This window comes from Gossypium hirsutum, chromosome A10 (genome assembly GCF_007990345.1).
Source record: "Gossypium hirsutum isolate 1008001.06 chromosome A10, Gossypium_hirsutum_v2.1, whole genome shotgun sequence".
Classification (NCBI taxonomy): domain Eukaryota; kingdom Viridiplantae; phylum Streptophyta; class Magnoliopsida; order Malvales; family Malvaceae; genus Gossypium; species Gossypium hirsutum.
Genome location: NC_053433.1, coordinates 4,312,910 through 4,333,873, shown reverse-complemented (window position 1 = coordinate 4,333,873; position 20,964 = coordinate 4,312,910). Strand labels below are relative to the sequence as shown.

General features: G+C 33.2%; 2 protein-coding genes across 3 annotated transcripts; one reads left to right on the top strand and one right to left on the bottom strand.

Moving 5' to 3' along the window:
* Positions 1-7,105: 7,105 nt before the first annotated feature.
* On the top strand, positions 7,106-7,416 carry LOC107937514 (uncharacterized). Its single transcript, XM_016870415.2, has one exon. It carries the CDS (start codon positions 7,169-7,171, stop codon positions 7,379-7,381), a length of 213 nt encoding a protein of 70 aa, XP_016725904.1. The 5' UTR covers positions 7,106-7,168; the 3' UTR covers positions 7,382-7,416.
* Positions 7,417-9,421: 2,005 nt separating this feature from the next.
* On the bottom strand, positions 9,422-20,273 carry LOC107937502 (putative ALA-interacting subunit 2). Of its 2 annotated transcripts, none has more exons than XM_016870393.2 (8): positions 20,090-20,273; positions 19,360-19,467; positions 18,529-18,590; positions 18,311-18,385; positions 18,124-18,240; positions 17,622-17,692; positions 17,039-17,336; positions 9,422-11,374 (listed from the first exon to the last, which is right to left on the bottom strand). In XM_016870393.2, exons 2-8 carry the CDS (start codon positions 19,400-19,402, stop codon positions 11,288-11,290), a joined length of 753 nt encoding a protein of 250 aa, XP_016725882.1. In that variant the 5' UTR covers positions 19,403-19,467; positions 20,090-20,273; the 3' UTR covers positions 9,422-11,287. The 2 variants fall into 2 exon arrangements, with proteins under 2 accessions (XP_016725882.1, XP_016725881.1); XM_016870392.2 differs by lacking the exon at positions 9,422-11,374 and adding an exon at positions 16,482-16,767.
* Positions 20,274-20,964: the final 691 nt, after the last annotated feature.

Here is a 20,964-nt window from a genome sequence, read left to right as displayed (position 1 = left end):
AACCCAGGAGGTTTTTTAGGTGCCCAAATTATGAGAATAGGAAAAGGGTATGTTGTCATATTTTAAATTAATTTTTAATAATCTTTATCTTTATTATTTTTTATAATTACACTTAAAATAAAATAATCATTTAATTAAATTATTAAACTTAATTAATAATTAATAATTTTTAAATTTATATTTTATATAAAAATTTATTTACACATATGTAATTAAGATATATTTATATATATATATAATAGCCGTACATACCAATATTAAAACAAAAATGATATATCCTAAATTCAAGTTCCAATCTAATCTTTTTAAAATTTTCTCATAAAATTTATACAAAATATATAAAAATAGTTCTCCTAATAATATATTAAATATAATATTTTTTAAAGTATTGAGGACATTATAGGAACAGGCCTGTATAAGTGTACCGTGTCTACCAAGGCAAACAATGAAAACAAAATGTCCAATATGTCTCAGGAAACGTCCTGAAGAAATTGATTGATTGTAGATTGAGTTTCAGTGTTGATCCTTTACCCTAAATGGGGCGATTTAAGAAAAAAAATAGAAAAGAAATTATCTGTTCAATTCTATAATTAACCCAAAAAAATCATAAATTCCAAGTATCAATAGATAATTAGTTAAATAAAAAGAAAAAGATTCTGATTAGCTGATAAAATTATCTTTTTGTTCAATTTTTTAATTAGTATAATATTCAATAAGGTCCCTTTAACTTTCCAAATCAAAATTTCAATAGCGATTATATTTTTATAATTTAATTTCTATGCTTTAATTAATAATTTTTCGATTTAATTACTCAATTTACGGCTAATACATTTCCAATTTAAATACATAAATTTTCCTATTCATAATTCCATTGATTTGATTTACAAAATTGAATTTCAAAACTACATTTTTATGTGAATTAAAATTGAGTCGCTCAAATTAAAGGATAAATCAAATCTCAATTCTCCTAACAAATCATCCTGCCCTAATTGATCCTTATCAAACCCCCAAAATGTGAGTTTCGTAAAATGCCCTTATTTCTAAGCCAGATGCTGGAATTCTGTTGAGCTCGACGAGGTTGCGCCTTCAATCCAATGTTCCATCCTATTTGCATTACTTGTTTACCATGAATGATTCGTATTGGTATTGGACAGAAACTGTCACCATGACCCATTCCTCCACACAAAAAATAGAGCCATTCTCTCATACTGATATAAGCATAAACTTCATCCCTTTCAATAGTGATCGCACATCCAACTTAACTTGGACTAGTATTATAGGAAACACCACCCTATAAAATTTCTAAACTGCTTAGCCATTACTTCCGACATCAAACCATTTGGCAAATCATGAATCTAGACCAATAATTCCACAATAAAAACAACCAAACTTGCATCGGATCCTCAATGTTAATGAGCTGATAAAAAATCAACAGATTCTTAATAAAATCAAAATAAAAACCACTTTTTCCCCCAAATCAGAAATCAAGATTCCCCAACAAATGTTAAAAATTTGCAATCCTGATCCTTGTTGCTTGAAATTGAACTACACTAACTATAAGAAAAGGCCCCACCAAATAGAGATCATAAAATAATTTCTCATACTCTCCATCTAGCTTGATTTGCCACGCTTCCTCTTGACCATTATCAAGACTCAGATTCGCAATATCCTCTTCCATAGAGAAAATAGATCAGTACATACCCTCTCCAATCAAACAAACCAAGACGGCAAAAAAAAAAAAATCATAAAACCCTGAATATGCTACAGAAAAAACGTGTTACAATAACATAAAGAGAAAACTTGCACTTCTTTAACTGCTTTTAAAACTATTTCTTCTGCAACAAGAGCGAATGTTTAATTTTAATATTTTCAAATGAATAATTAGAATCATTTACACCCATTGATTTGAGAGTAACGTACCAATCATAGAGATACAGAATGCCGCCCTCGAGAAATCGATAAGGACATGTATTTCAAATTGTAAAACGAAGGACAAAATTAGTAATAAAAATAATAATAAAGTGCATGCCTGATGTCTACATAATAAATCAGCATTTAATTCAAAAAGCAAGAAATTCCAAATCTATTCTTTTTGATTGCCGACCACGTTTTTCTAAATTCCACCCTTAATTAATTGATTCAAAATCATATCAAATGATAATCGTTTAAATTGAAAATTGATAATTTAATTGATAATATAAAATTAAAAATAGAGTAATTTATTGTCAACCAGCAAAAAAATTATAAATTGAATTGATTAATTAATTAATTTTGACATAATAATAAATTTAGTTATTAAAATTTATATTTTTTTAACAGTTTGACTCTCTTTTTTTTTAGATAAATTTAACTTTCTAACCTTTTAAAAATAATCGAATTGTAGTTTTTAACAAAAATATTGATTAAAACATTAAAATTTTAAATATGACAATTGATATGTCAATTAATGTGTACTTCATATTAATTTTTTTGATGTATTATATAAGATAAATAATATAACATTAATATTAAGTACATTTACTGTTATGTCAATATCTGAAGTTTTAACCAATATTTTTATTTAAAAAATGTGACTTATCTTTTTTTTTTTAACTAAAGTAAGAAATGTTGACAACTATCAATAAATTTAATTATGATTGGATTGATATCAATGCCAAATTCATGAAAAAGGAAATTCCGAAATGGCATTTAAAGTAATTATCTGAAAATCGAGGGGCATATAACCATTAACAACTTCTATATAAATCAAGCATACAATCCGACGTCCATTAAAGTTCCATTATTCCAAAAACGCTCTATTACAAAAGGTTAATTTTAATCTTCCCATGGCCGACAATATTTTCTCAGTTGCCACTCTCCAACAAACACTCTGCACCCCCATGGCTGGTGAGACCCCAAAGGCCACTCCACAGCCTCTCACTCCCTTCTCCGCCGTGGTGCCCGCCCCTTTCATCGCCGTGCATAGGCTCCACATCGACTTAACACTCGAAACCATTCACGAAGAAGAAAATGAAGAGGAAATTAACATGGAGTTGCCCCAAAATTCATCATCAACCGACATCTTTTCTCTTCACTTGTTTCTTAGAAGTGAAGAACCCCTCGCCGTCATGTAATTATCATGAACATACATCTGATGTAATCCATGGATGCTTTCGGTTTTTTTTTCCTTTCTTTGGCTTATGTTGGGGTAGAATTTTTTGCAGTAAAAATCCCATTTGATAGCAGCTAGCTGTTTCTATATATATGCTTGTGGGGTTTATCAAGTAAATAATGTACTGTAATTGATGTCTCTTCTTGTTCTTTAAAACTTTTTGTTCCCTATCACCAATCTTCTTCGACAAAGCACCTGTATTTATAATCCCCATTGGAGGTCACAGATGTCGTTTGACGGAGCCAAGATAAAGCTCGACTTTTTTTACAGATAAACCAGTCAAAAGAACACAAGTGGGGACCGAATGAAGTGGCTTCAGCTTATCAATTATGACAGGCGAATCGCGCATGCTTTATAAAAAACAAACAAACAAACAAACAAAAAAAAAAACAAGGAACCATGATTGATTGAAGTGTTTGGAGTCCCAAAGTGAGAATTCAGAAATGCATGACTGTAAGAACATCAATTTGGACATACCTAAGCATGAATGTTGATATCTTAAGACAATGTAGGAATGTTTAATTTGGGATTTTGTTATCGTTTATGTATTGATGTTTCAACAAAGCTCATAGCTCAATTTGTATAATTTTATGTATTTTTAGTAAATTTGAGTACTCAATTTTGTTATTCTTTATGCTCATATCATACGAATTTTGTTATTTTTTTTTCTTAAGGTGAGGATATTGACTATTTGTTTGTCTTCTCGGAAACTAAGAAAAAGGATTTTGACAGGCGGTGAAAGTTGAAATCGATTTTGAAGAGATTTGATATTTTGAAAGATTAGGAAAATAATTTTTTAATCCAAATGATCAGAAGGGATGCTATCAAAGTTGCGGATTGGGTGGCTAAGCATGCTAATGTGGAGATGTGCTTGGAGGGTTGGATAAATCATCCACCATCTTCATTGGTGTTTATCTTGAACAAGGACGGCTTGACAACTTTGTCTATTGCATAGTTTTGGGTTCGGCCTCACTTTGGTAGAGTTGATTTTATGTCTGCTCGTTTATCTTTGTTAGACTTTTCTTTCTCTGCTGTTTATGTGGTGTTCTGCTCTGCTGATACAGTGATATTTTGTAATTTTCTAATCATTTTATGAATATATTTTCCTGGCAAAAAAAAACTCATTGTAAATAAATTGCATTTTGAATTTTATTAAAAAATTATAATTCAATTTCAACTCGTAGTACATATCACATAAGAGGTTAAAGATGAGGTAAGCCTACAAACATTAATTTAAGACGATCTAATCTTTTATTACCCAGGGGCATAGTCAAGGAAGCTAGCAGGAGCTAGACCCCTTAAAATGGAAAAAAAATTATTTAAGTTTTTTAAAATTTTAAATTAGTAAATATAAAATTACACTTTAACTCTCCCTAAAAATAATAAAAATTATAAAAATATATACTATTAAAATTGTGAAATCATATTTTTATTATTGTAAAAATTATAATTTAATTTTAACCCATTATTTTTTGACTTTACCCCTACCCCTATCTTTGTTTTATCTGCAGGTGGTACCACTTTACAATCCTGTCGCCCCTTCAGAATTGAAAACCCGACCCGACTAGGAACACCATCAATACATGCAATCGAAAAACAACGGCCCTTGTTCATGTTCTGTTGATATAGTTCAAACTCCATAATATCTATGCACTCTTCCCTGGTCCCTTTTTCCACAAAACAAAATAAAAAAAGACTGGTCAATCTTGGTTTCCCAGTATTATGGCCTAAAGCTTTTCACTTCCCTTGACTTTGACCCTCCTAAAAGTTCCCAAGCAATTGAAGGAATGAAGAGTGATAGAGAAGTGTGTCTCCTTTTAAATATTCACAAATATCTTCAACTTCAATCATCATGCATTTCCCCTTTTCGTCTGTCATTAACTTAGAGACGTGAATGAAAATGAGTTTAGATCTATTTATTCAAGTTGGATTCATTTGTAACCTTAATTAAATAACATAAATGCAATCTAGAGAATTTATATTATATGAATTTGATTTAAGTATAAGATGAATGAATATTATAAATTTTTTTATATAATTCTCGTACTCATAAAAATATCAAAGTTGAATATTTAAAATAACATTTAAAAGATTTAAATATCAAACAATTTTTAATAGCAAAACATATGTCATATCTCGATAAAAGTATCATAAAGACTCAAGTATTAGAAGTAGGATTATATTTTGTACCCTCTTCTGAAAAAAATAAATAAGTTAGTTTCTATACATTAGATTAAAGAGCAAATTGGTCATTACTATTAAAAATTTAATCTATTTATACGGTTAAAAACTGACATAATTGACGGAATAACTAGACAATAATATGTAAAGTGTTATATATACCTTAAGGAAAAACATTTAACAGCATAAATAAATAAAATTTTTAACAGAAAAAGTTCTTTATTTTTTAATTTAATATACTAAATTTACTTTTAGAAAACATAAATATAATTTAATTTTTAATATAATAATCTTCATCATATTTTTACTCTAATAACTCTTGTAGCTGCCAAATTTCAATGCGTCATAAAATGTTATTACAACTTCCAACTCTACAGATGTAATGATCTGACATGTGATGTCTCTTCCATTGGAAACGCATCATGAGGGATATGTCTCAAACTAGCTACACTGTTATTGTAAAGACAAAGCATGGCTTTGCAAATTCACTGTCTCAATTCTAATTATGTATGCCTAGCTAGCCATGGGTTTTAAGGCTTTGCTACCCTCTCCATTAGGGATCATAAATTGCCTTGTCTCCTACACAACATAAATATTTAAGTGCTAACATCAATTTTGCTATTATTTTAGTGGTAATAAAGAGTACTTCCCAAGCTTTTCTAAAGAGGTTATTACTAATCAATGCAATTATAAATAGAGACAGAATTCAATAATTATTTTTAAGAGTGGATCGTCGAGATTAAGTTATATATTTTAATAAAAATCAAAATATAATTTTATTATTTATTGACATATATTTTTATATTTTTAGAATGATTAAATAAAATTTTTATTATTTTTTGAAGTTAAACTATAATTTTAATTTTATTAACTTAAAATTTCATAAAATTTCGAAGGTCAAAAATATAATTTTTCATTTTAACTTTTTGGTCACCTATAAATCACAAACAATAAAGAGTCAAAGCACATAATAGGACAAAATTCATACATGACAAATAATCTCATAACTATCCTACTAAATCCCATTAATCGAATTATTTTTTTGAGAAATACGAGATATCTAAGTCATGCACCTAAAGATATCTATCCATTGATAAGAAAAAGAAAAATGTGAGCGGTGATTGAATTGATGACAAAATAGAATCTTGAGTCGTGAACAGTGATTCGATTGATGATAAAAAATAAAAAAATTATTGGTTCAGTTCTCTATCTTAATAACAGAAAAAAGGATTAATCAAATTCTATTGAGTCTAACTCACAGTAATCATTTATCAAAGAATGACTCCAGTTATCAAATAGTGAGAAAATTCGAATCTAAAGTTTTAAAGATTTGAAATTTTTTATTTTTTATTGCTAACAATACTATGTTACGAGTAATTGAAAAAATTGATGAAAAAAGTGTGAAAGAAAAATCCAAAATTTAATTCATTAGAAAAAAAAAAAAAGTAGCCAAGTTCTTCAATATAAAGAAACTTTGAACTGTAAAGTGCCTTTTTTGCCTTCCATTGACGATGAACCAGAAGGAAAACGGGGGGGATTAATGTATTGTTACTTCTGTCACATTTATAAATCATTATCAAACTTAAAAAAGAAACATGCTAAATTTAGATCAAACACTGTCTAAATTAAGTGAATCTTTTGTCTTTGGTCCCTTGGACATATTCAAAACGTTTGCCACATGTAACTTTCTGTCGGTCTTCCATTATTATGAAAAAACCCTTCCAGAAGCTTTCTCTATATATACCCAACACTGCAACACACCAATTCACCATAAGCAAACAAAAAATTCCACTCCCTTTTAGATTTTTCAGCAGAAGAAAAGATCCCAAAGAGACAATGTTGATGAAGGGTATAAAATACTGGGAAACAGCTTATGAAAAGGCACCGGCACTTGTTATTTCTCGGAAGAAACCATCAAGTTGTCCTAGATTAGAGACCATTTTCGAAGAAGGTCCTGAATTGAACTCTGTGGTTGTAGAGAAGATTTTATTTTTTGTTCTGATTCCTTTGTCTCTTTCGGTTTTGTCTTATGTTGTGCTATGTAGATGAATTTTTTTAAATAAAAAAAAAGATTTTGAATGGAATTTAATTTCTTTCTCGACAATTTTTTTTTCCTTTTTCGTATCATGTTTTTAATTTTGGTTTCGTTCCTAGGAAAAGGTAATTGAAATCGGTGAAAACCCTTTTATTTCTTATTGGATTTAAATACATTGGTTGGTGAGAAAAATAAAATAAAAAAAGTTTTTATTCTCTTCATTCACATTCTGGAAATAAAAATATTTAAAAAAAACAAACAAGACTTTAATCAACCCTTACATTAATGCTACGTTCTTCATCAATAGTCTAGAGAAGAGAGCCAAATTATGATTATATTGCCATTGTCAGAAATTACTAAATAACTACATCTCAATCCCACCACCATATGACCATATGACCACTTTGCATCAACGGTGCATGAAACTAATCCCCAAATGACTCAACGTCCTCATTATCTTAAGAAAAACTGATGGAAGTTAATTCGGTTTGATAATTAAGTTAATTGAAAATTTTGATTTGATTAATTGTTAAAGTTTTTTAATTTCAATTAATCCAATTAATAAATTTTTAATTTGATTTTTAATCGAATTAGACATTTCAACATCACTTGAAATACTTGTAATCACACCGAGTGTTATAAAAAAAAGTATAAAATTATGGAAAAAATAAAAATAAAATTTAAGACATAACACATTCTCTTTAAGGTTTTTTTTTTATAAGTTTAGGATACAACAAAATCTTAATATGTTTAAATAGATTAATAAAATAGTTGATAATGAAAAGTTCTTAAATAGGCAATTAACAGCTACTTTTAACGGACTATGTACAAGTACTTCTAAATGTCATGCCTTTTTGGAACAAAATTATCTGCATAAATTGTTTCATCTTTCGATAAGTTGCTATTTGAAAAGTCATTTAATAATTAAATTTAAGTGTAATTGTCTGTAATTACGCAATGGTGATATGTTTATATAACTATTGTAATTAGCGGATCTCATTTAATTGAATATAATTAGAGCACCCAAATTACACTTTTTATTTCTTAGGAGAAATGTGAGAATTGAAATAATTACATAAGTAATTACACCTAGATTCAGTTTTTTTTTTAAATTTATATAAATTATATTATAAGCATGAATACGTATAAATATTTAGTATAATTATGACAATTATTATTATTATAAATTTTAAAAAATTATATTATAAAAATAATTTTTATATTTTATTAAGTTATAACAAAAAAGATATTATTTAAATCCTAAAAAAAACGTCGCAACCGCCCTACCTAAGTGGATTAGTCACCGCTTTTACCATGGCTGTTAACATGGTTTTTTTATATACAAAATTAATTGTATTAAATGTGTAAAACGAATGAAGTTGGGTTGAGAGTAGAGGTGCTCGTGGTCCGAGTTTAAGCATAATATTAATATACCTTATACTTATTCAGATCTCGTTTAGTCTGAAATATGGGCTTAAAATTTTGTCAAAATCTGTTTTTATTTTTAAAAGATTAATTCAAGTCTATTTTAGACCCACCTATATTATTTTTTAAAAAATATATATTTATATTATATTATTTTAATATTTAATAATTTTATACATTTTTTATTTCTTGCAAATTTTTATATAGTTATTTTAATATTATTTTATTTTTTTACATTATAGTAGCTTTATATATTTAGTATATATTTATTTTTTTAATGTGTTCTAAATTATATAATATATAAAAATAACATAATAAAATATTATAAACTTAAAAACAAGCCAGGCCGGGTTGGGCTCGAACTTCCCAACCCATATTTTAAATAAGCCGAATTATTTTATTTAAACTCATTTTTTCAGGTCTAATATTTTTATCCAAACCTTATCAAATTTCGGGTAGGCCTTCGGGCCTATAACCATAAACAAGTTTAATTGAGAGTACAGTAGTGTATAGATAGAATTAATTAAAAAAATTTAAAAAAATTAATTAATTTGATCTTGTTAGTATAAAATGTCAAACACATCCAAGGTATGAAACCATTATTGGCATTCATTATACTAGAGTGATACTTGATTCAAAAATAAGGGCTTATAAATCATAAACTCTCAAAAAAATAGAGACCATGAGAGGTTTGGATTGGTTAAATGAAAACATAATTTACAAATTTGGAACATTCCAAAGAAAAGTTTACCCAAAATCATTGACCAAACACTACCCATTCTCACATATTACAATGCTCTATAGAACTTTTTCATCATTGATCTCCCCTTCCATAAGCATTGAATTCTTTTCATCTTTTTTGCTTGTCGATTTCAACGCTTCTAGGAATGAGCCCAAAATTCTTAAACGTTTCGAAGCCTCAGAGAAGCAAAGCAAATTAGAGGCACAGGGTCTGAAACTCCATTTTTCAAGCAACGAATACTCATTGGAGAAGGTTCATGCACAACGAGTCACGTCCTTGTATAGCAAGAAATAGAAAACTGTGGGCAACACCACGGGAAGGTAAAGGAAGATTTTCTTAGTGAAAACTGATTCATTTTCACACCCTTCTTCAACAATGGTCTCTAGCCTCGGATAAGTTGAAGATGTTCTTGTCGAAACGTGGCGTGCAGGTGCCACTGCACCCCAGTTTTGCTTGCATCCCATCTCTTTCATCATCTCTAAAACTTATTAAAACAGAAAAGCTGTTTTTGACTATGGGCTTTGATGGTTGAAGGAGAAAATTGTTAAGGATCTCAAGGGGAGACTGATATTCGAGGAATTGAGGTGTGGAAAGCTTGGAGATCAAAGTATGGATTATATAGGGTAGGCGGTTAAGGGGTGTTACGGTGCTTAAAATAAGGAAAGATCAACAAGCAAAAAAAAGACTGGCAGTTTGTTGGCAACAATTTAGACCAGAACAGACACAAATGTTTAAAGATGGAGATTAACCCACGTTAGCAAACCATCTACATTCCAAAGTTTACCCTTGTTTTTCTCCTCTTGTTATAGCAAACAGTCTTTTCTAATTTTCCAAAAGACATATTGAAAAAATATCATTTCGTACTTGGCACTTCTAATAATCACGAGGCACAGATTGGATTTTTCTCACCAAAGTTAATATAAATATATATAAAAATTACTTATTATGACCAGACAAGACAAGACATGGAAAATTCCCTGTGGAAGAGGCAATTGGATGCCTTACTTCCGCCATAAGATCACTGGTCCATCCCCCTGTGATTGTGAAGACCAATCAACCAAATTTCGGCCTATAACTTATGGATAAGGATTAAGAAGATAAAAAATGGAATTTGAAAGTAAAAATATATGGTTTATACTTAAGAGTTCATAGATATTGAGCAAAGCATTTCGCCTGTAAAGATTATTACCTATCAATAAACCGTCAACAAATTTGTTCTAGCTACAGTCCACATTGCCTTGGCCTGGCCTAGCAAATTTCGACCGAAAAAGTCATAAAACAGTCTTTTCAAGTTTCAACGCGGTACTACTGACAAGTCTTATCAAGCTTCAACGCGGTCTGAACAAATTCGGACGGAGGCAAATGCAGTGTATACAACTGCACGTGTCTAGACAATGTGGTTAATTCTGGTCTCTTTCAAGGGCTATATACAAGTAAAGATGATAATAAAATAGTAAGCCAGACAAATGAAACGCAGTCTTGTTATTGGATAAGGCCATTGTCAACTTAACCTGAGTCCTCTTCTACCGGAAAAAAAGGGGTATTTTAACGTTATTGTATTCAATGTAAAGGAAGATTCAAAGAGAGTTATCTATTTTGCATTCATTTGTCACAACATATAGCACTGTGCTGAAAATATTCCTTTTGTTGATCTATTAACATGTATAACAAGCTTCTTTGTAACTAATTCAGAAAGGGAATAGCCTAAATGATTTACCGGATTATGGTTTGAAATCACTAGTTGTTTTGGAGTTTAGAATGTCAGTCGGAATTTCATCTGTCGAATCACCCTGAATGGTTTTTTCAGTTCCATGGTAAATAACTCGTGTCTTCTTAATGCCTGCACACAAAAAATTATAAAAGCGATGTGTCATACAACATTTCCAGAAATCTGAAAACAAGGGAATATCCAGGGAGTCGAATTTGCAGCCCTTTAACATTTGGTAAAAGGAAAAAGAATGCTAGATAATAGTACTTGGATGGAAGTGTAGAGAATTCGAAGTTTTTGTTTATTACTTGTTGAGCTTTTACCTTGGAGACAGTAGATGTAGAAGCGTGAAAACAACGGCAATGGTAACCGAAGAAGAACCGATAAAGACATATGCAAGACCAAGGAAGTCATTCTTTCCCCCCAACCAGCTTGTTGTTGAAAGAACAAGTATTGAAGCAATGGTTAGCATGTAGCAATCACATGTTTTATTATTATTATTATTATTATTATTATTATTATTATTATTTGGATGTAATGATGTAACTTAGTTGTATTCCAACTAAGTTTGTTAGTGTAGTAGGTGGTGATTTATTTTAAGTGGATGTAATGATGTAACTTAGTTGTATTCCAACTAAGTTTGTTAGTGTAGTAGGTGGTGATTTATTTTAAGTGGATGTAATGATGAAACTTAGTTGTATTCCAACTAAGTTGTTAAGTTGTAAGCTTGTATAAATAGGCTTTATGCCATTTTAAAAAAATATGAATGAATTCAATCAAGATTTCATCCATATACTCTCTATTTTAGCTTTGCTTAAAATTTATTTCATTTTTCTTCTTTGTTTCTGCCGCAAGTCTCGATTCTTGCTCGGCAAGCTTTTTGTTGAACCTTGCTATTTGTTGCACTTAGCTCCAACAATTGGTATCAAGAGCCTATTTCTTAAGGGATCTGTTATACAAATTCATGGCTTCATCAAGCTTTTCACCAGCTGCACCTCAAGTCTTCAATGGAGAAGGCTACCACATATGGATGGTTAAAATGAAGACCTACCTACAAGCTTTCGATCTGTGGGAGGTAGTCAACTCAGATGTTGAACCAGAGCCACTTAGAGGCAATCCAACAGTAGCTCAAATCAGGCAGCATGCTGATGAGAGGACCAAGAGGCACAAAGCCATGTCTTGCATCCAGAACTCAGTGTCAGATGTGATTTTCACAAGGATTATGGCCTGTGAATCACCAAAACAAGCCTGGGACAAGTTGCAAGAGGAGTTTCAAGGGACAGAGAGGACAAGGCAGCAACAGTTGCTGAACTTAAGGAGAGATTTCGAGAATTTGAAGATGAAGGAAGAAGAAACTATCAAGCAGTACTCTGACAGGATTATGGCTGTGGTTAACAGCATTAGGCTCCTTGGAGAGCAGCTCAAGGAAGCTAAGATAGTGGAGAAGGTTATTGCAACTCTGCCCGAGAGGTATGAGGCAAAAATCTCATCTCTCGAGGACTCAAGGGACCTGTACACCATCTCCCTGACAGAGTTGATCAATGCTTTATATGCTCAAGAGCAAAGAAGAGCAAGCAGACTGGAGGAGCATCAAGAAGGTGCCTTTCAGGCAAGAACAAACACTGCCTACAAAGGCAAGAAGGCCTGGAGAGACAAGCCAAGGACTGATGTTGCAAGAAAAGAGGGTCAGACTTGCAAGCACTGCAGAAGGGCTGGTCATCCAAAAGAAAAATGCTGGTTCAATCCAGATGCTGTATGTCAGCATTGTAAAAAGAAGGGTCATGTTGAGAGAGTCTGCAAGAGCAAGGCCAAATCAAGGCAGAGTCAGTTTCAACAGATGAAAGCTGAGGCTCGAGTAGCTAAGGAGGACAGTGACCAAGAGGAGCAAGTCTTTGCTGTGTTATGCTCAGCTGCTCAAGAAAAGTTCTCATCTGGTTGGCTTCTAGACAGTGGATGCACCAACCACATGACACCTGATGCTGCAATCTTCAAGTCTTTAGACAGAAGCTGCAGAACTAAAGTCAAGATAGGAAATGGACATTTTATTCAAGCTGAAGGCAAGGGTGATGTGCTGATATGCACCCCCACAGGTGCCAAAGTGATTTCAAATGTGCTTTTGGTGCCTGAAATTGACAGAAACCTGCTCAGCATAGCTCAGTTGCTGGAGAAAGGTTATTCTGTTGTGTTCAAAGACAACCAATGCCAAATCAATGATCCAAGTGGATCCAAGCTGATGGCAGTTCCTATGGCTAATAAGAGCTTTGTAGTTGACTGGACCAGGGAGTCAAACATTGCCTACACAGTTACATCAGATGAATCCAAGCTTTGGCATCAAAGACTGGGACATGCCAACTTCAGATCGATGGCTCGAATGGTCAGAGAGGACTTGGCTGAAAACTTCATCAACTCAGTGGATCATGATGATGTGTGTGAAGTGTGTCAGCTAGGAAAGCAGGCCAGACTCCCATTTCCCTCGAATCAAGCCTGGAGAGCCTCTGAAAAACTCCAACTGGTGCACACTGATGTGTGTGGCCCTATGAGGACTGAGTCATTAAGTGGAAACAGGTACTTCATACTGTTCATTGATGATTTTTCAAGATATTGCTGGCTTTACTTCCTAAAACAGAAATCAGAGGCGGCCTCAGTGTTTTGGAAGTTCAAGACTGCTGCTGAGACTGAAACAGGTTGCAAGCTGAAGTCCATAAGGTCTGATAATGGGACTGAGTACACCTCAGCTCAGTTCCAAGCCTTCTGTGATAAGGCAGGCATCAAACATCAACTTACCAACACATATACACCTCAGCAAAATGGTGTAAGTGAAAGGAAGAATAGGAGTTTGATGGATATGGCCAGGTGCTTGATGATTCAGAAGAATCTGCCTAAAGCACTATGGGCAGAGGCAGTTAACACTGCAAACTACATTCAAAATAGGCTTCCAACCAAGGCCTTGGATCAAAAGACTCCATTCGAAGCCTGGTTTGGATTCAAGCCATCACTGGCTCATCTGAAGGTCTTTGGATGCATCTGTTATGCTCATGTACCTGCTGTCAAAAGGGACAAATTGTCTGAAAGGGCTCGACCTGGTATTTTGGTGGGCTACAGCACTGTTAAGAAGGGCTATAGGATCTTGGATCCTTCAACAAAGAAAGTGTCAGTCAGTAGGGATGTGGTATTTGATGAAAAGTCATGTTGGAACTGGGAAAAACATGAACCTGAGGAAGTTTCAGAAGGACTTGCAGCAGATCAAGCTGAGCCAGATCAAAATGTTCCTGAAATGGACATTGATGATGAACCAGTTAGAGGAACAAGACCATTGACTGAGATTTATGAAAGAGCTCATGTAGACATAGCTGAACCAAGCAATTTTGAAGAGGCTGAAGCTCAGCAAGAGTGGAAGCAGGCAATGGCTGAGGAGATTAGCATGATTGAGAAGAACCAGACCTGGGAATTAGTTGAAAGGCCAGTCAAAAGGAAGATAATTGGGGTGAAATGGGTGTACAAAGCCAAGCAAAATGCTGATGGTACCTTGAACAAACTGAAAGCAAGGCTAGTTGTCAAGGGGTTCAGTCAGAGGTATGGCCTGGACTACCTGGAGACCTTTGCACCAGTGGCCAGGCTAGACACCATCAGATTACTGATTGCCTTAGCAGCACAGCTCGAGTGGAAGATCCATCAACTCGATGTGAAATCAGCCTTTCTGAATGGTTTCTTAGATGAAGAGATCTATGTTGAACAACCACAAGGGTTTGAGATAGCTGGCAGAGAGCATATGGTCTACAAACTGAAGAAGGCCTTATATGGCTTAAAACAGGCTCCAAGGGCCTGGTACAGCAGAATCGATGGCTACTTGACTAATTTGGGATTCGATCGAAGCAAGAGTGAGCCAACACTGTATGTCAAGAAGCAAGGGACACAAACACAGCTCATTGTATCCCTATATGTTGATGACCTGCTGGTGACAGGAGGAGATCGAGCAGTGCTGGTCGATTTCAAGACCAAGATGCAAGAAGTATTTGAAATGTCTGATCTAGGGGAAATGTCTTATTTCCTTGGAATGGAGGTGACTCAAGCACAAAATGGGATATTTCTAAGTCAGAGAAACTTTGCCACAAAGATTCTAACCAAGTTCTCCATGCAAAACAGTAAAGCAACTAAAACACCTGTTGCTGTTGGAGAAAAACTATCGAGCCAAGGTGATTTTGAAAAGGTTTGTGAAACAACCTACAGAAGTCTAGTTGGTTGTCTGTTATATTTAACTGCCACTAGACCAGACATAATGTATGCTGTAGGATTGCTCTCCAGGTTCTTGCATTGTTGCAATAAAAAGCATTTACAAGCTGCTAAGAGAGTGCTTAGATATGTCAAAGGCACTTTGAGCTATGGTTTAAAGTACAGCAAGGAAGGAAATCTGAAGCTGGTTGGCTACACTGATAGTGACTGGGCTGGCTCGATAGATGACATGAAAAGCACCTCAGGGTATGCTTTCAACCTTGGTTCAGCCATGTTTTGCTGGAGCTCGAAGAAGCAAAGTCTGGTGGCTCAATCTACTGCTGAAGCAGAATATGTGGCAGCTGCAAGTGCTGTCAACCAAGCCATTTGGCTAAGGAAAATCTTAGCTGATTTGAAAGTGCATCAAAAGAAAGCTACTGAGATCTTCTGTGACAACCAATCTTCAGTTGCAATTGCTAAAAATCCAGTGTTCCATGGAAGAACAAAGCATTTCAGCATCAAGTTGCATGTTGTTCGAGAAATGGAGCAAGCTCAGGAAGTGAAGCTGATCCATTGTAATTCTGAGGATCAACTTGCAGACATTTTGACTAAAGCCCTTAATGTCACAAGGTTCGAATGTCTAAGAAGGAAGCTAGGAGTTTGCTCCATGCAAACCAAGGAGGAGTATTGAAGCAATGGTTAGCATGTAGCAATCACATGTTTTATTATTATTATTATTATTATTATTATTATTATTATTTGGATGTAATGATGTAACTTAGTTGTATTCCAACTAAGTTTGTTAGTGTAGTAGGTGGTGATTTATTTTAAGTGGATGTAATGATGTAACTTAGTTGTATTCCAACTAAGTTTGTTAGTGTAGTAGGTGGTGATTTATTTTAAGTGGATGTAATGATGAAACTTAGTTGTATTCCAACTAAGTTGTTAAGTTGTAAGCTTGTATAAATAGGCTTTATGCCATTTTAAAAAAATATGAATGAATTCAATCAAGATTTCATCCATATACTCTCTATTTTAGCTTTGCTTAAAATTTATTTCATTTTTCTTCTTTGTTTCTGCCGCAAGTCTCGATTCTTGCTCGGCAAGCTTTTTGTTGAACCTTGCTATTTGTTGCACTTAGCTCCAACAACAAGCTTCTTTTTACCACCAAAACTGTATGTGTTGTAGTTGTTCATTAGGTGGACCACTACAACATCATCCACATCTAAATCCTTTTCGATTCTCCCATACAATTTTCGGAAGCTAGGGAGGGCAGATGTACGCATCCATACAATAAGATCCTCCTGATCGCTCAGCTACAATTCATTCATTCACCGGCATCAAAAGAAAGTGCAAGAAAACCAAAAACCAAAAGATTATTTCATATCTCAAGCTCTAGCTGAATACATTACTCAAACCAAATAGACTGTATTAACATAATGAAAAGAAGAAAACTTGTTATTGAAAGATATTTGGTAGTTGGTTGTATTCGAACAGGTATGTCAAGTACTGAATAAATAATTTCGGGCTAGACAAAAGAATCAGCAAGACCACAGTAGAAATTCTCAGGAAAGAGCTAATACTTACAGGAATTGTTGGGTTCAGCTTCCCACCACCAATCAGTGTACCATTTTGGAAATTGAAAGGATATACATTCTTTCCAAATTTGTGTCCCCGGTCACTCTTCCAGGCAATGTTCTTCCTGTTGACCTTGAGTTCTGCTCTATTACGGATAAATGTAAATGTATCATTAAATAAACTCCATGCTATTAACCCACAAGGAATGATAGGCCGATCATTGTTGACCTCTACAGGTTGACATGAACTTATGCCATGTTCGTTCTGTCCGTGTAAGAGTTGCTTGTCGCTTCTGCTTTTGACATACCTGGCAAATGTTTAGACCAGTGAAGTGCAAACAGGAAAAATAATGAAGATTAAACCAAGAAAATTTTGATATTTGAATAACTTGTAAATAACAAATAAGTAAACAACTAAGGGAAAAAGGGAAAAAATAGTAAGCAGGGCCTCAACCATGAATAGTTATTTTAAGGTCAAAAGTAAAAGGCAACAAGCCCCTTTATAGTTCATTTAAACAATTTGAGGGCAATGGATCAATTTATCAATGTTGATCAAGCCAAAGCTTTAAACCCATCAAGTGAAAGATTCGCACCGACGGTGGTTCTGATAATAATTATCAAGCTGATAGTAAATGTAAATTGGAGCTTTCATGTACTTGGGCACCTACAAAGAAATGTTCGATGCAAAATAAGGGTTAAAAAAGGCAGTCATATGCAGCTTAATAACGACCTGTATTCAACTAAGAATAATGCACCAATGCTAGCACTGATTAGATGTTTCTCTCAGCATTCCACAAAAAAAAAAATCGACTCACAAAGTCTATGGAAGAGAAAGAAATACTATGTAATAGTTCAATTTCCCTTCCTTTCCAACGGACTCCACTTCCACAGATAAACTGGTTTTAGTTCCTAGTAAATTTCAAAGTCCAGTGACACAAAATTTCACTTTTCCTGGAACTAGACAGTCAATTCCTGATAGTCTGTGCTGCAGTATAATGCATTGTGATAACATAGAATGAATGGTTGAAGGTATAGCTTGGCTAGATTTTCATTTTTCACGGTGAAGGTATAGTCAATGCAGAAACGAAGTATCACCTTGAAAGAAAGAGAACAATTCTTGGGAATTGAGTCATCCTGGATATATGAAACCTTATCGATTCTAAATGGCTCAGGTACACATCCTATGTCATATCGTTCCACGATTTCAACAACCTACCAACCAAGAAAAGAAGTATAAAATATAGCCAGATGAGATAACAAGAGCTAAAGAATGGGCAATTACACTATGAGAAGCTCGCAGAGTAACAAGGCCAACAGGAATGAAAATGAAACCTATAAACAAAAATGTCATAATGACCTGCAGAAATGAAGATGAAACCCATAAATAAAGCTAGGTAATAATCAACATAAATAAAAGTTAACATCATAAAATGCAAGTTAAAATATCAACCAGAGATTAAGGAAATTATTGGATGCTAAAGAGTGTAGTCGTGCTCTCACCCATTCTGGAGTAAGGACAGGTTTGCAAGCCGGAAGACTCTGCTGAGTGAACAGGGAAAAAGCTACACAACAACCATAACAAGACCAACAAAATATTAATGAGAGAAAGATTTGATTGCTTGGTGGACTAAACAGGTAAAAGCTGAAAAACAACCATAAAAAGATGATTGTGGACAACTTTGCTACCACTTCATAAAATGGAGTACTTCTTATACAAAGTCAAAGTTGTAACGCAAGGCAGACCATGACTTATTCTCATCTACCTATCATTCAACCCTCCACAATTAGCATAACAATCGATGCATAATGCATTTCAGATGTGCTCCAACCGCGAATAGTCTAGCATATAACTATAATTTTTAGCTTAATGGCAATTATGGAGAAACAATTCGAAGGATACACCATCATTCCACCTCCTGCTCTCACTGCCACAACTCCCCAAGAAGAAACTCAAGTATCCGAGGAGAGCCGGTAGTGCACATACAGAGACGGCCACATGGATCGTCACATTTCTTTCTTCTGCTTGCAACTATTTGTAGACAATTGCTAACAATGCAGGTAGTAGACATATGCAACGAACAAATGAACTAGTATTTTGTATCAGCTATGTCTATATTTCATCATATGTACTTGAAGCTTGAGCAGATAAATGAAAGATAGGCAGGCATGTGCAAGTACGGATCTCTCTCTCTCTCTCTCTCTCTCTCTCTCTCTCTCTCTCTCTCTATGCATGTGTGTATGTATGATTTACATAAAACCAAAAGCAACACATTTTAAAAGTAAAAGCTTCAAATATCAAAAAGAAAACAAGAGTTAGAATAGCCAGAAAACCTGAATGCCTGTCTCTTTGTGTTCCTCTATCGGTGTCTGTCATTTCCGAATCTCCACGGTGATGCTTTACTACCACAATCCTTCCAGCAACCTTTGAAGTTTGAATTCCTATATGGCATCAAAACAATAAAACCAGTAAAGCACGAACCTTTCACAAGCCAAACCAAAATTCAGAAACCTCGTTTCTAATTGCGTTATATGCACTTTCATTAAAACTCAATATTAGACAAAAGCTAATTTGAACTATATTCAACATTCATCATCTTCATTGTTCATTTCACTAGCAACCTTTCTCTGAGCACATACCTTATACCAGTATTAAATGTTAATTCCCACATTCTATTTTCCTTCTTTTTTTAAGTTTCCTTGCTCAAGTCACCAACCCTTAAGTATTTCTCTAATTAAACTCAAATAGATATTAATACTATCTTAGCCCCTAATCTAATATCTCTTATACGACAATTCCCAAGCAACCAAACAGAGCATAAAGTTACAATTGGTAATCAGATAGCTTCACCAATCCTCAAAATCGAGAACTCCACAGTAAAGGATAAATGAATGAATAAGAAAACTCATCTTATAAACTACATTATGCTTTATTCAGTAGAAATTCATTTGCACCACAGTTTTGTGAAAGAGCTAAGTAGTAAAAAAAAAAAATTAACTTGTTTTCACATTCCTTTCCCTTGCATTTTCTCTTTAACCAAACAGGAAAACAGAAAAATCGTACCGAGAGAGTCAACTATAGAGAAGTGGCGGCAATGTCGATAAGCCCAAAAGAATGAGCTTGAAAATAAGGAGGGAAGATTGAATTATACGAAAATTAAAGCGAAAATTTTCATTGTTCTTTAATTGAAGCGGGAGGTGAAAGATTGCTTTGATGAGGGAACTGGAATCTTTTCAATCAAACATTCACGTGGGAAAAAGCGACAGTACCAAGCAACTGAAAACCAATATAAATAAGGTTAAACTCAACAACTATTAGTAAATTTCAACTTTGACCACAGATTTTAAAATTTACAAAATCATCACTAAACTATTTAATTTATTAGACTGTTAAAACTATGACATTTTCTGTTCACACTTTCTACATTTTATTCTTCTCTTCTATAGTTTAGATTTTTTTTTCATGAAATAATTTTAAAAGTCATAAATTGTGAATTAAAATTCAAACAACTTTTTTTTATGTTCAACACTACCTATTAATTAATTGGATTTAATGTATGTTATTTTACTCGTTGATGGGTATTGATCTATCGTACCAATTATTAAATTATTACTTGGAGCTTATTAGTAGGACTTTTGAAAAAAAACTTAATTGTCTTGTAACTTAAATAAAAACTTTTGAATAGATCTGTAACTTAAATGGAAACTTTTAGATTGTTTAATGATTATTTTATAACTTTTTTAAGTCGAGTAACTAAAACATAAACTTATTAATAATTTAGTGATTTTACATGTAATTTATCTATAAATAAAGAGAGAGAGGGTGAAAATTAAAAAAAATGATTTTAAAAATATTCTAAATTGCAACATAAAATATGATTGAAGGTGTTGGAGCATGTAAATGAGATTGCTATACAGGGGCGAAGTAAAGTTCTTGGA

What these genes read in the sequence shown, in the direction of transcription:
- LOC107937514 (XM_016870415.2), top strand. Translation starts at nt 7,169, where the DNA reads ATGTTGATGAAGGGTATAAAATACTGGGAAACAGCTTATGAAAAGGCA.
- LOC107937502 (XM_016870392.2), bottom strand. Translation starts at nt 19,402, where the DNA reads ATGACAGACACCGATAGAGGAACACAAAGAGACAGGCATTCAG. An exon ending in ACAAAGAGACAGGCATTCAG is followed by an intron (nt 18,591 to 19,359) that starts GTTTTCTGGCTA and finishes GTTGTTGTGTAG; the next exon opens with CTTTTTCCCTGTTCACTCAG. An exon ending in TATTATCAGAACCACCGTCG is followed by an intron (nt 17,337 to 17,621) that starts GTGCGAATCTTT and finishes AACATTTGCCAG; the next exon opens with GTATGTCAAAAGCAGAAGCG.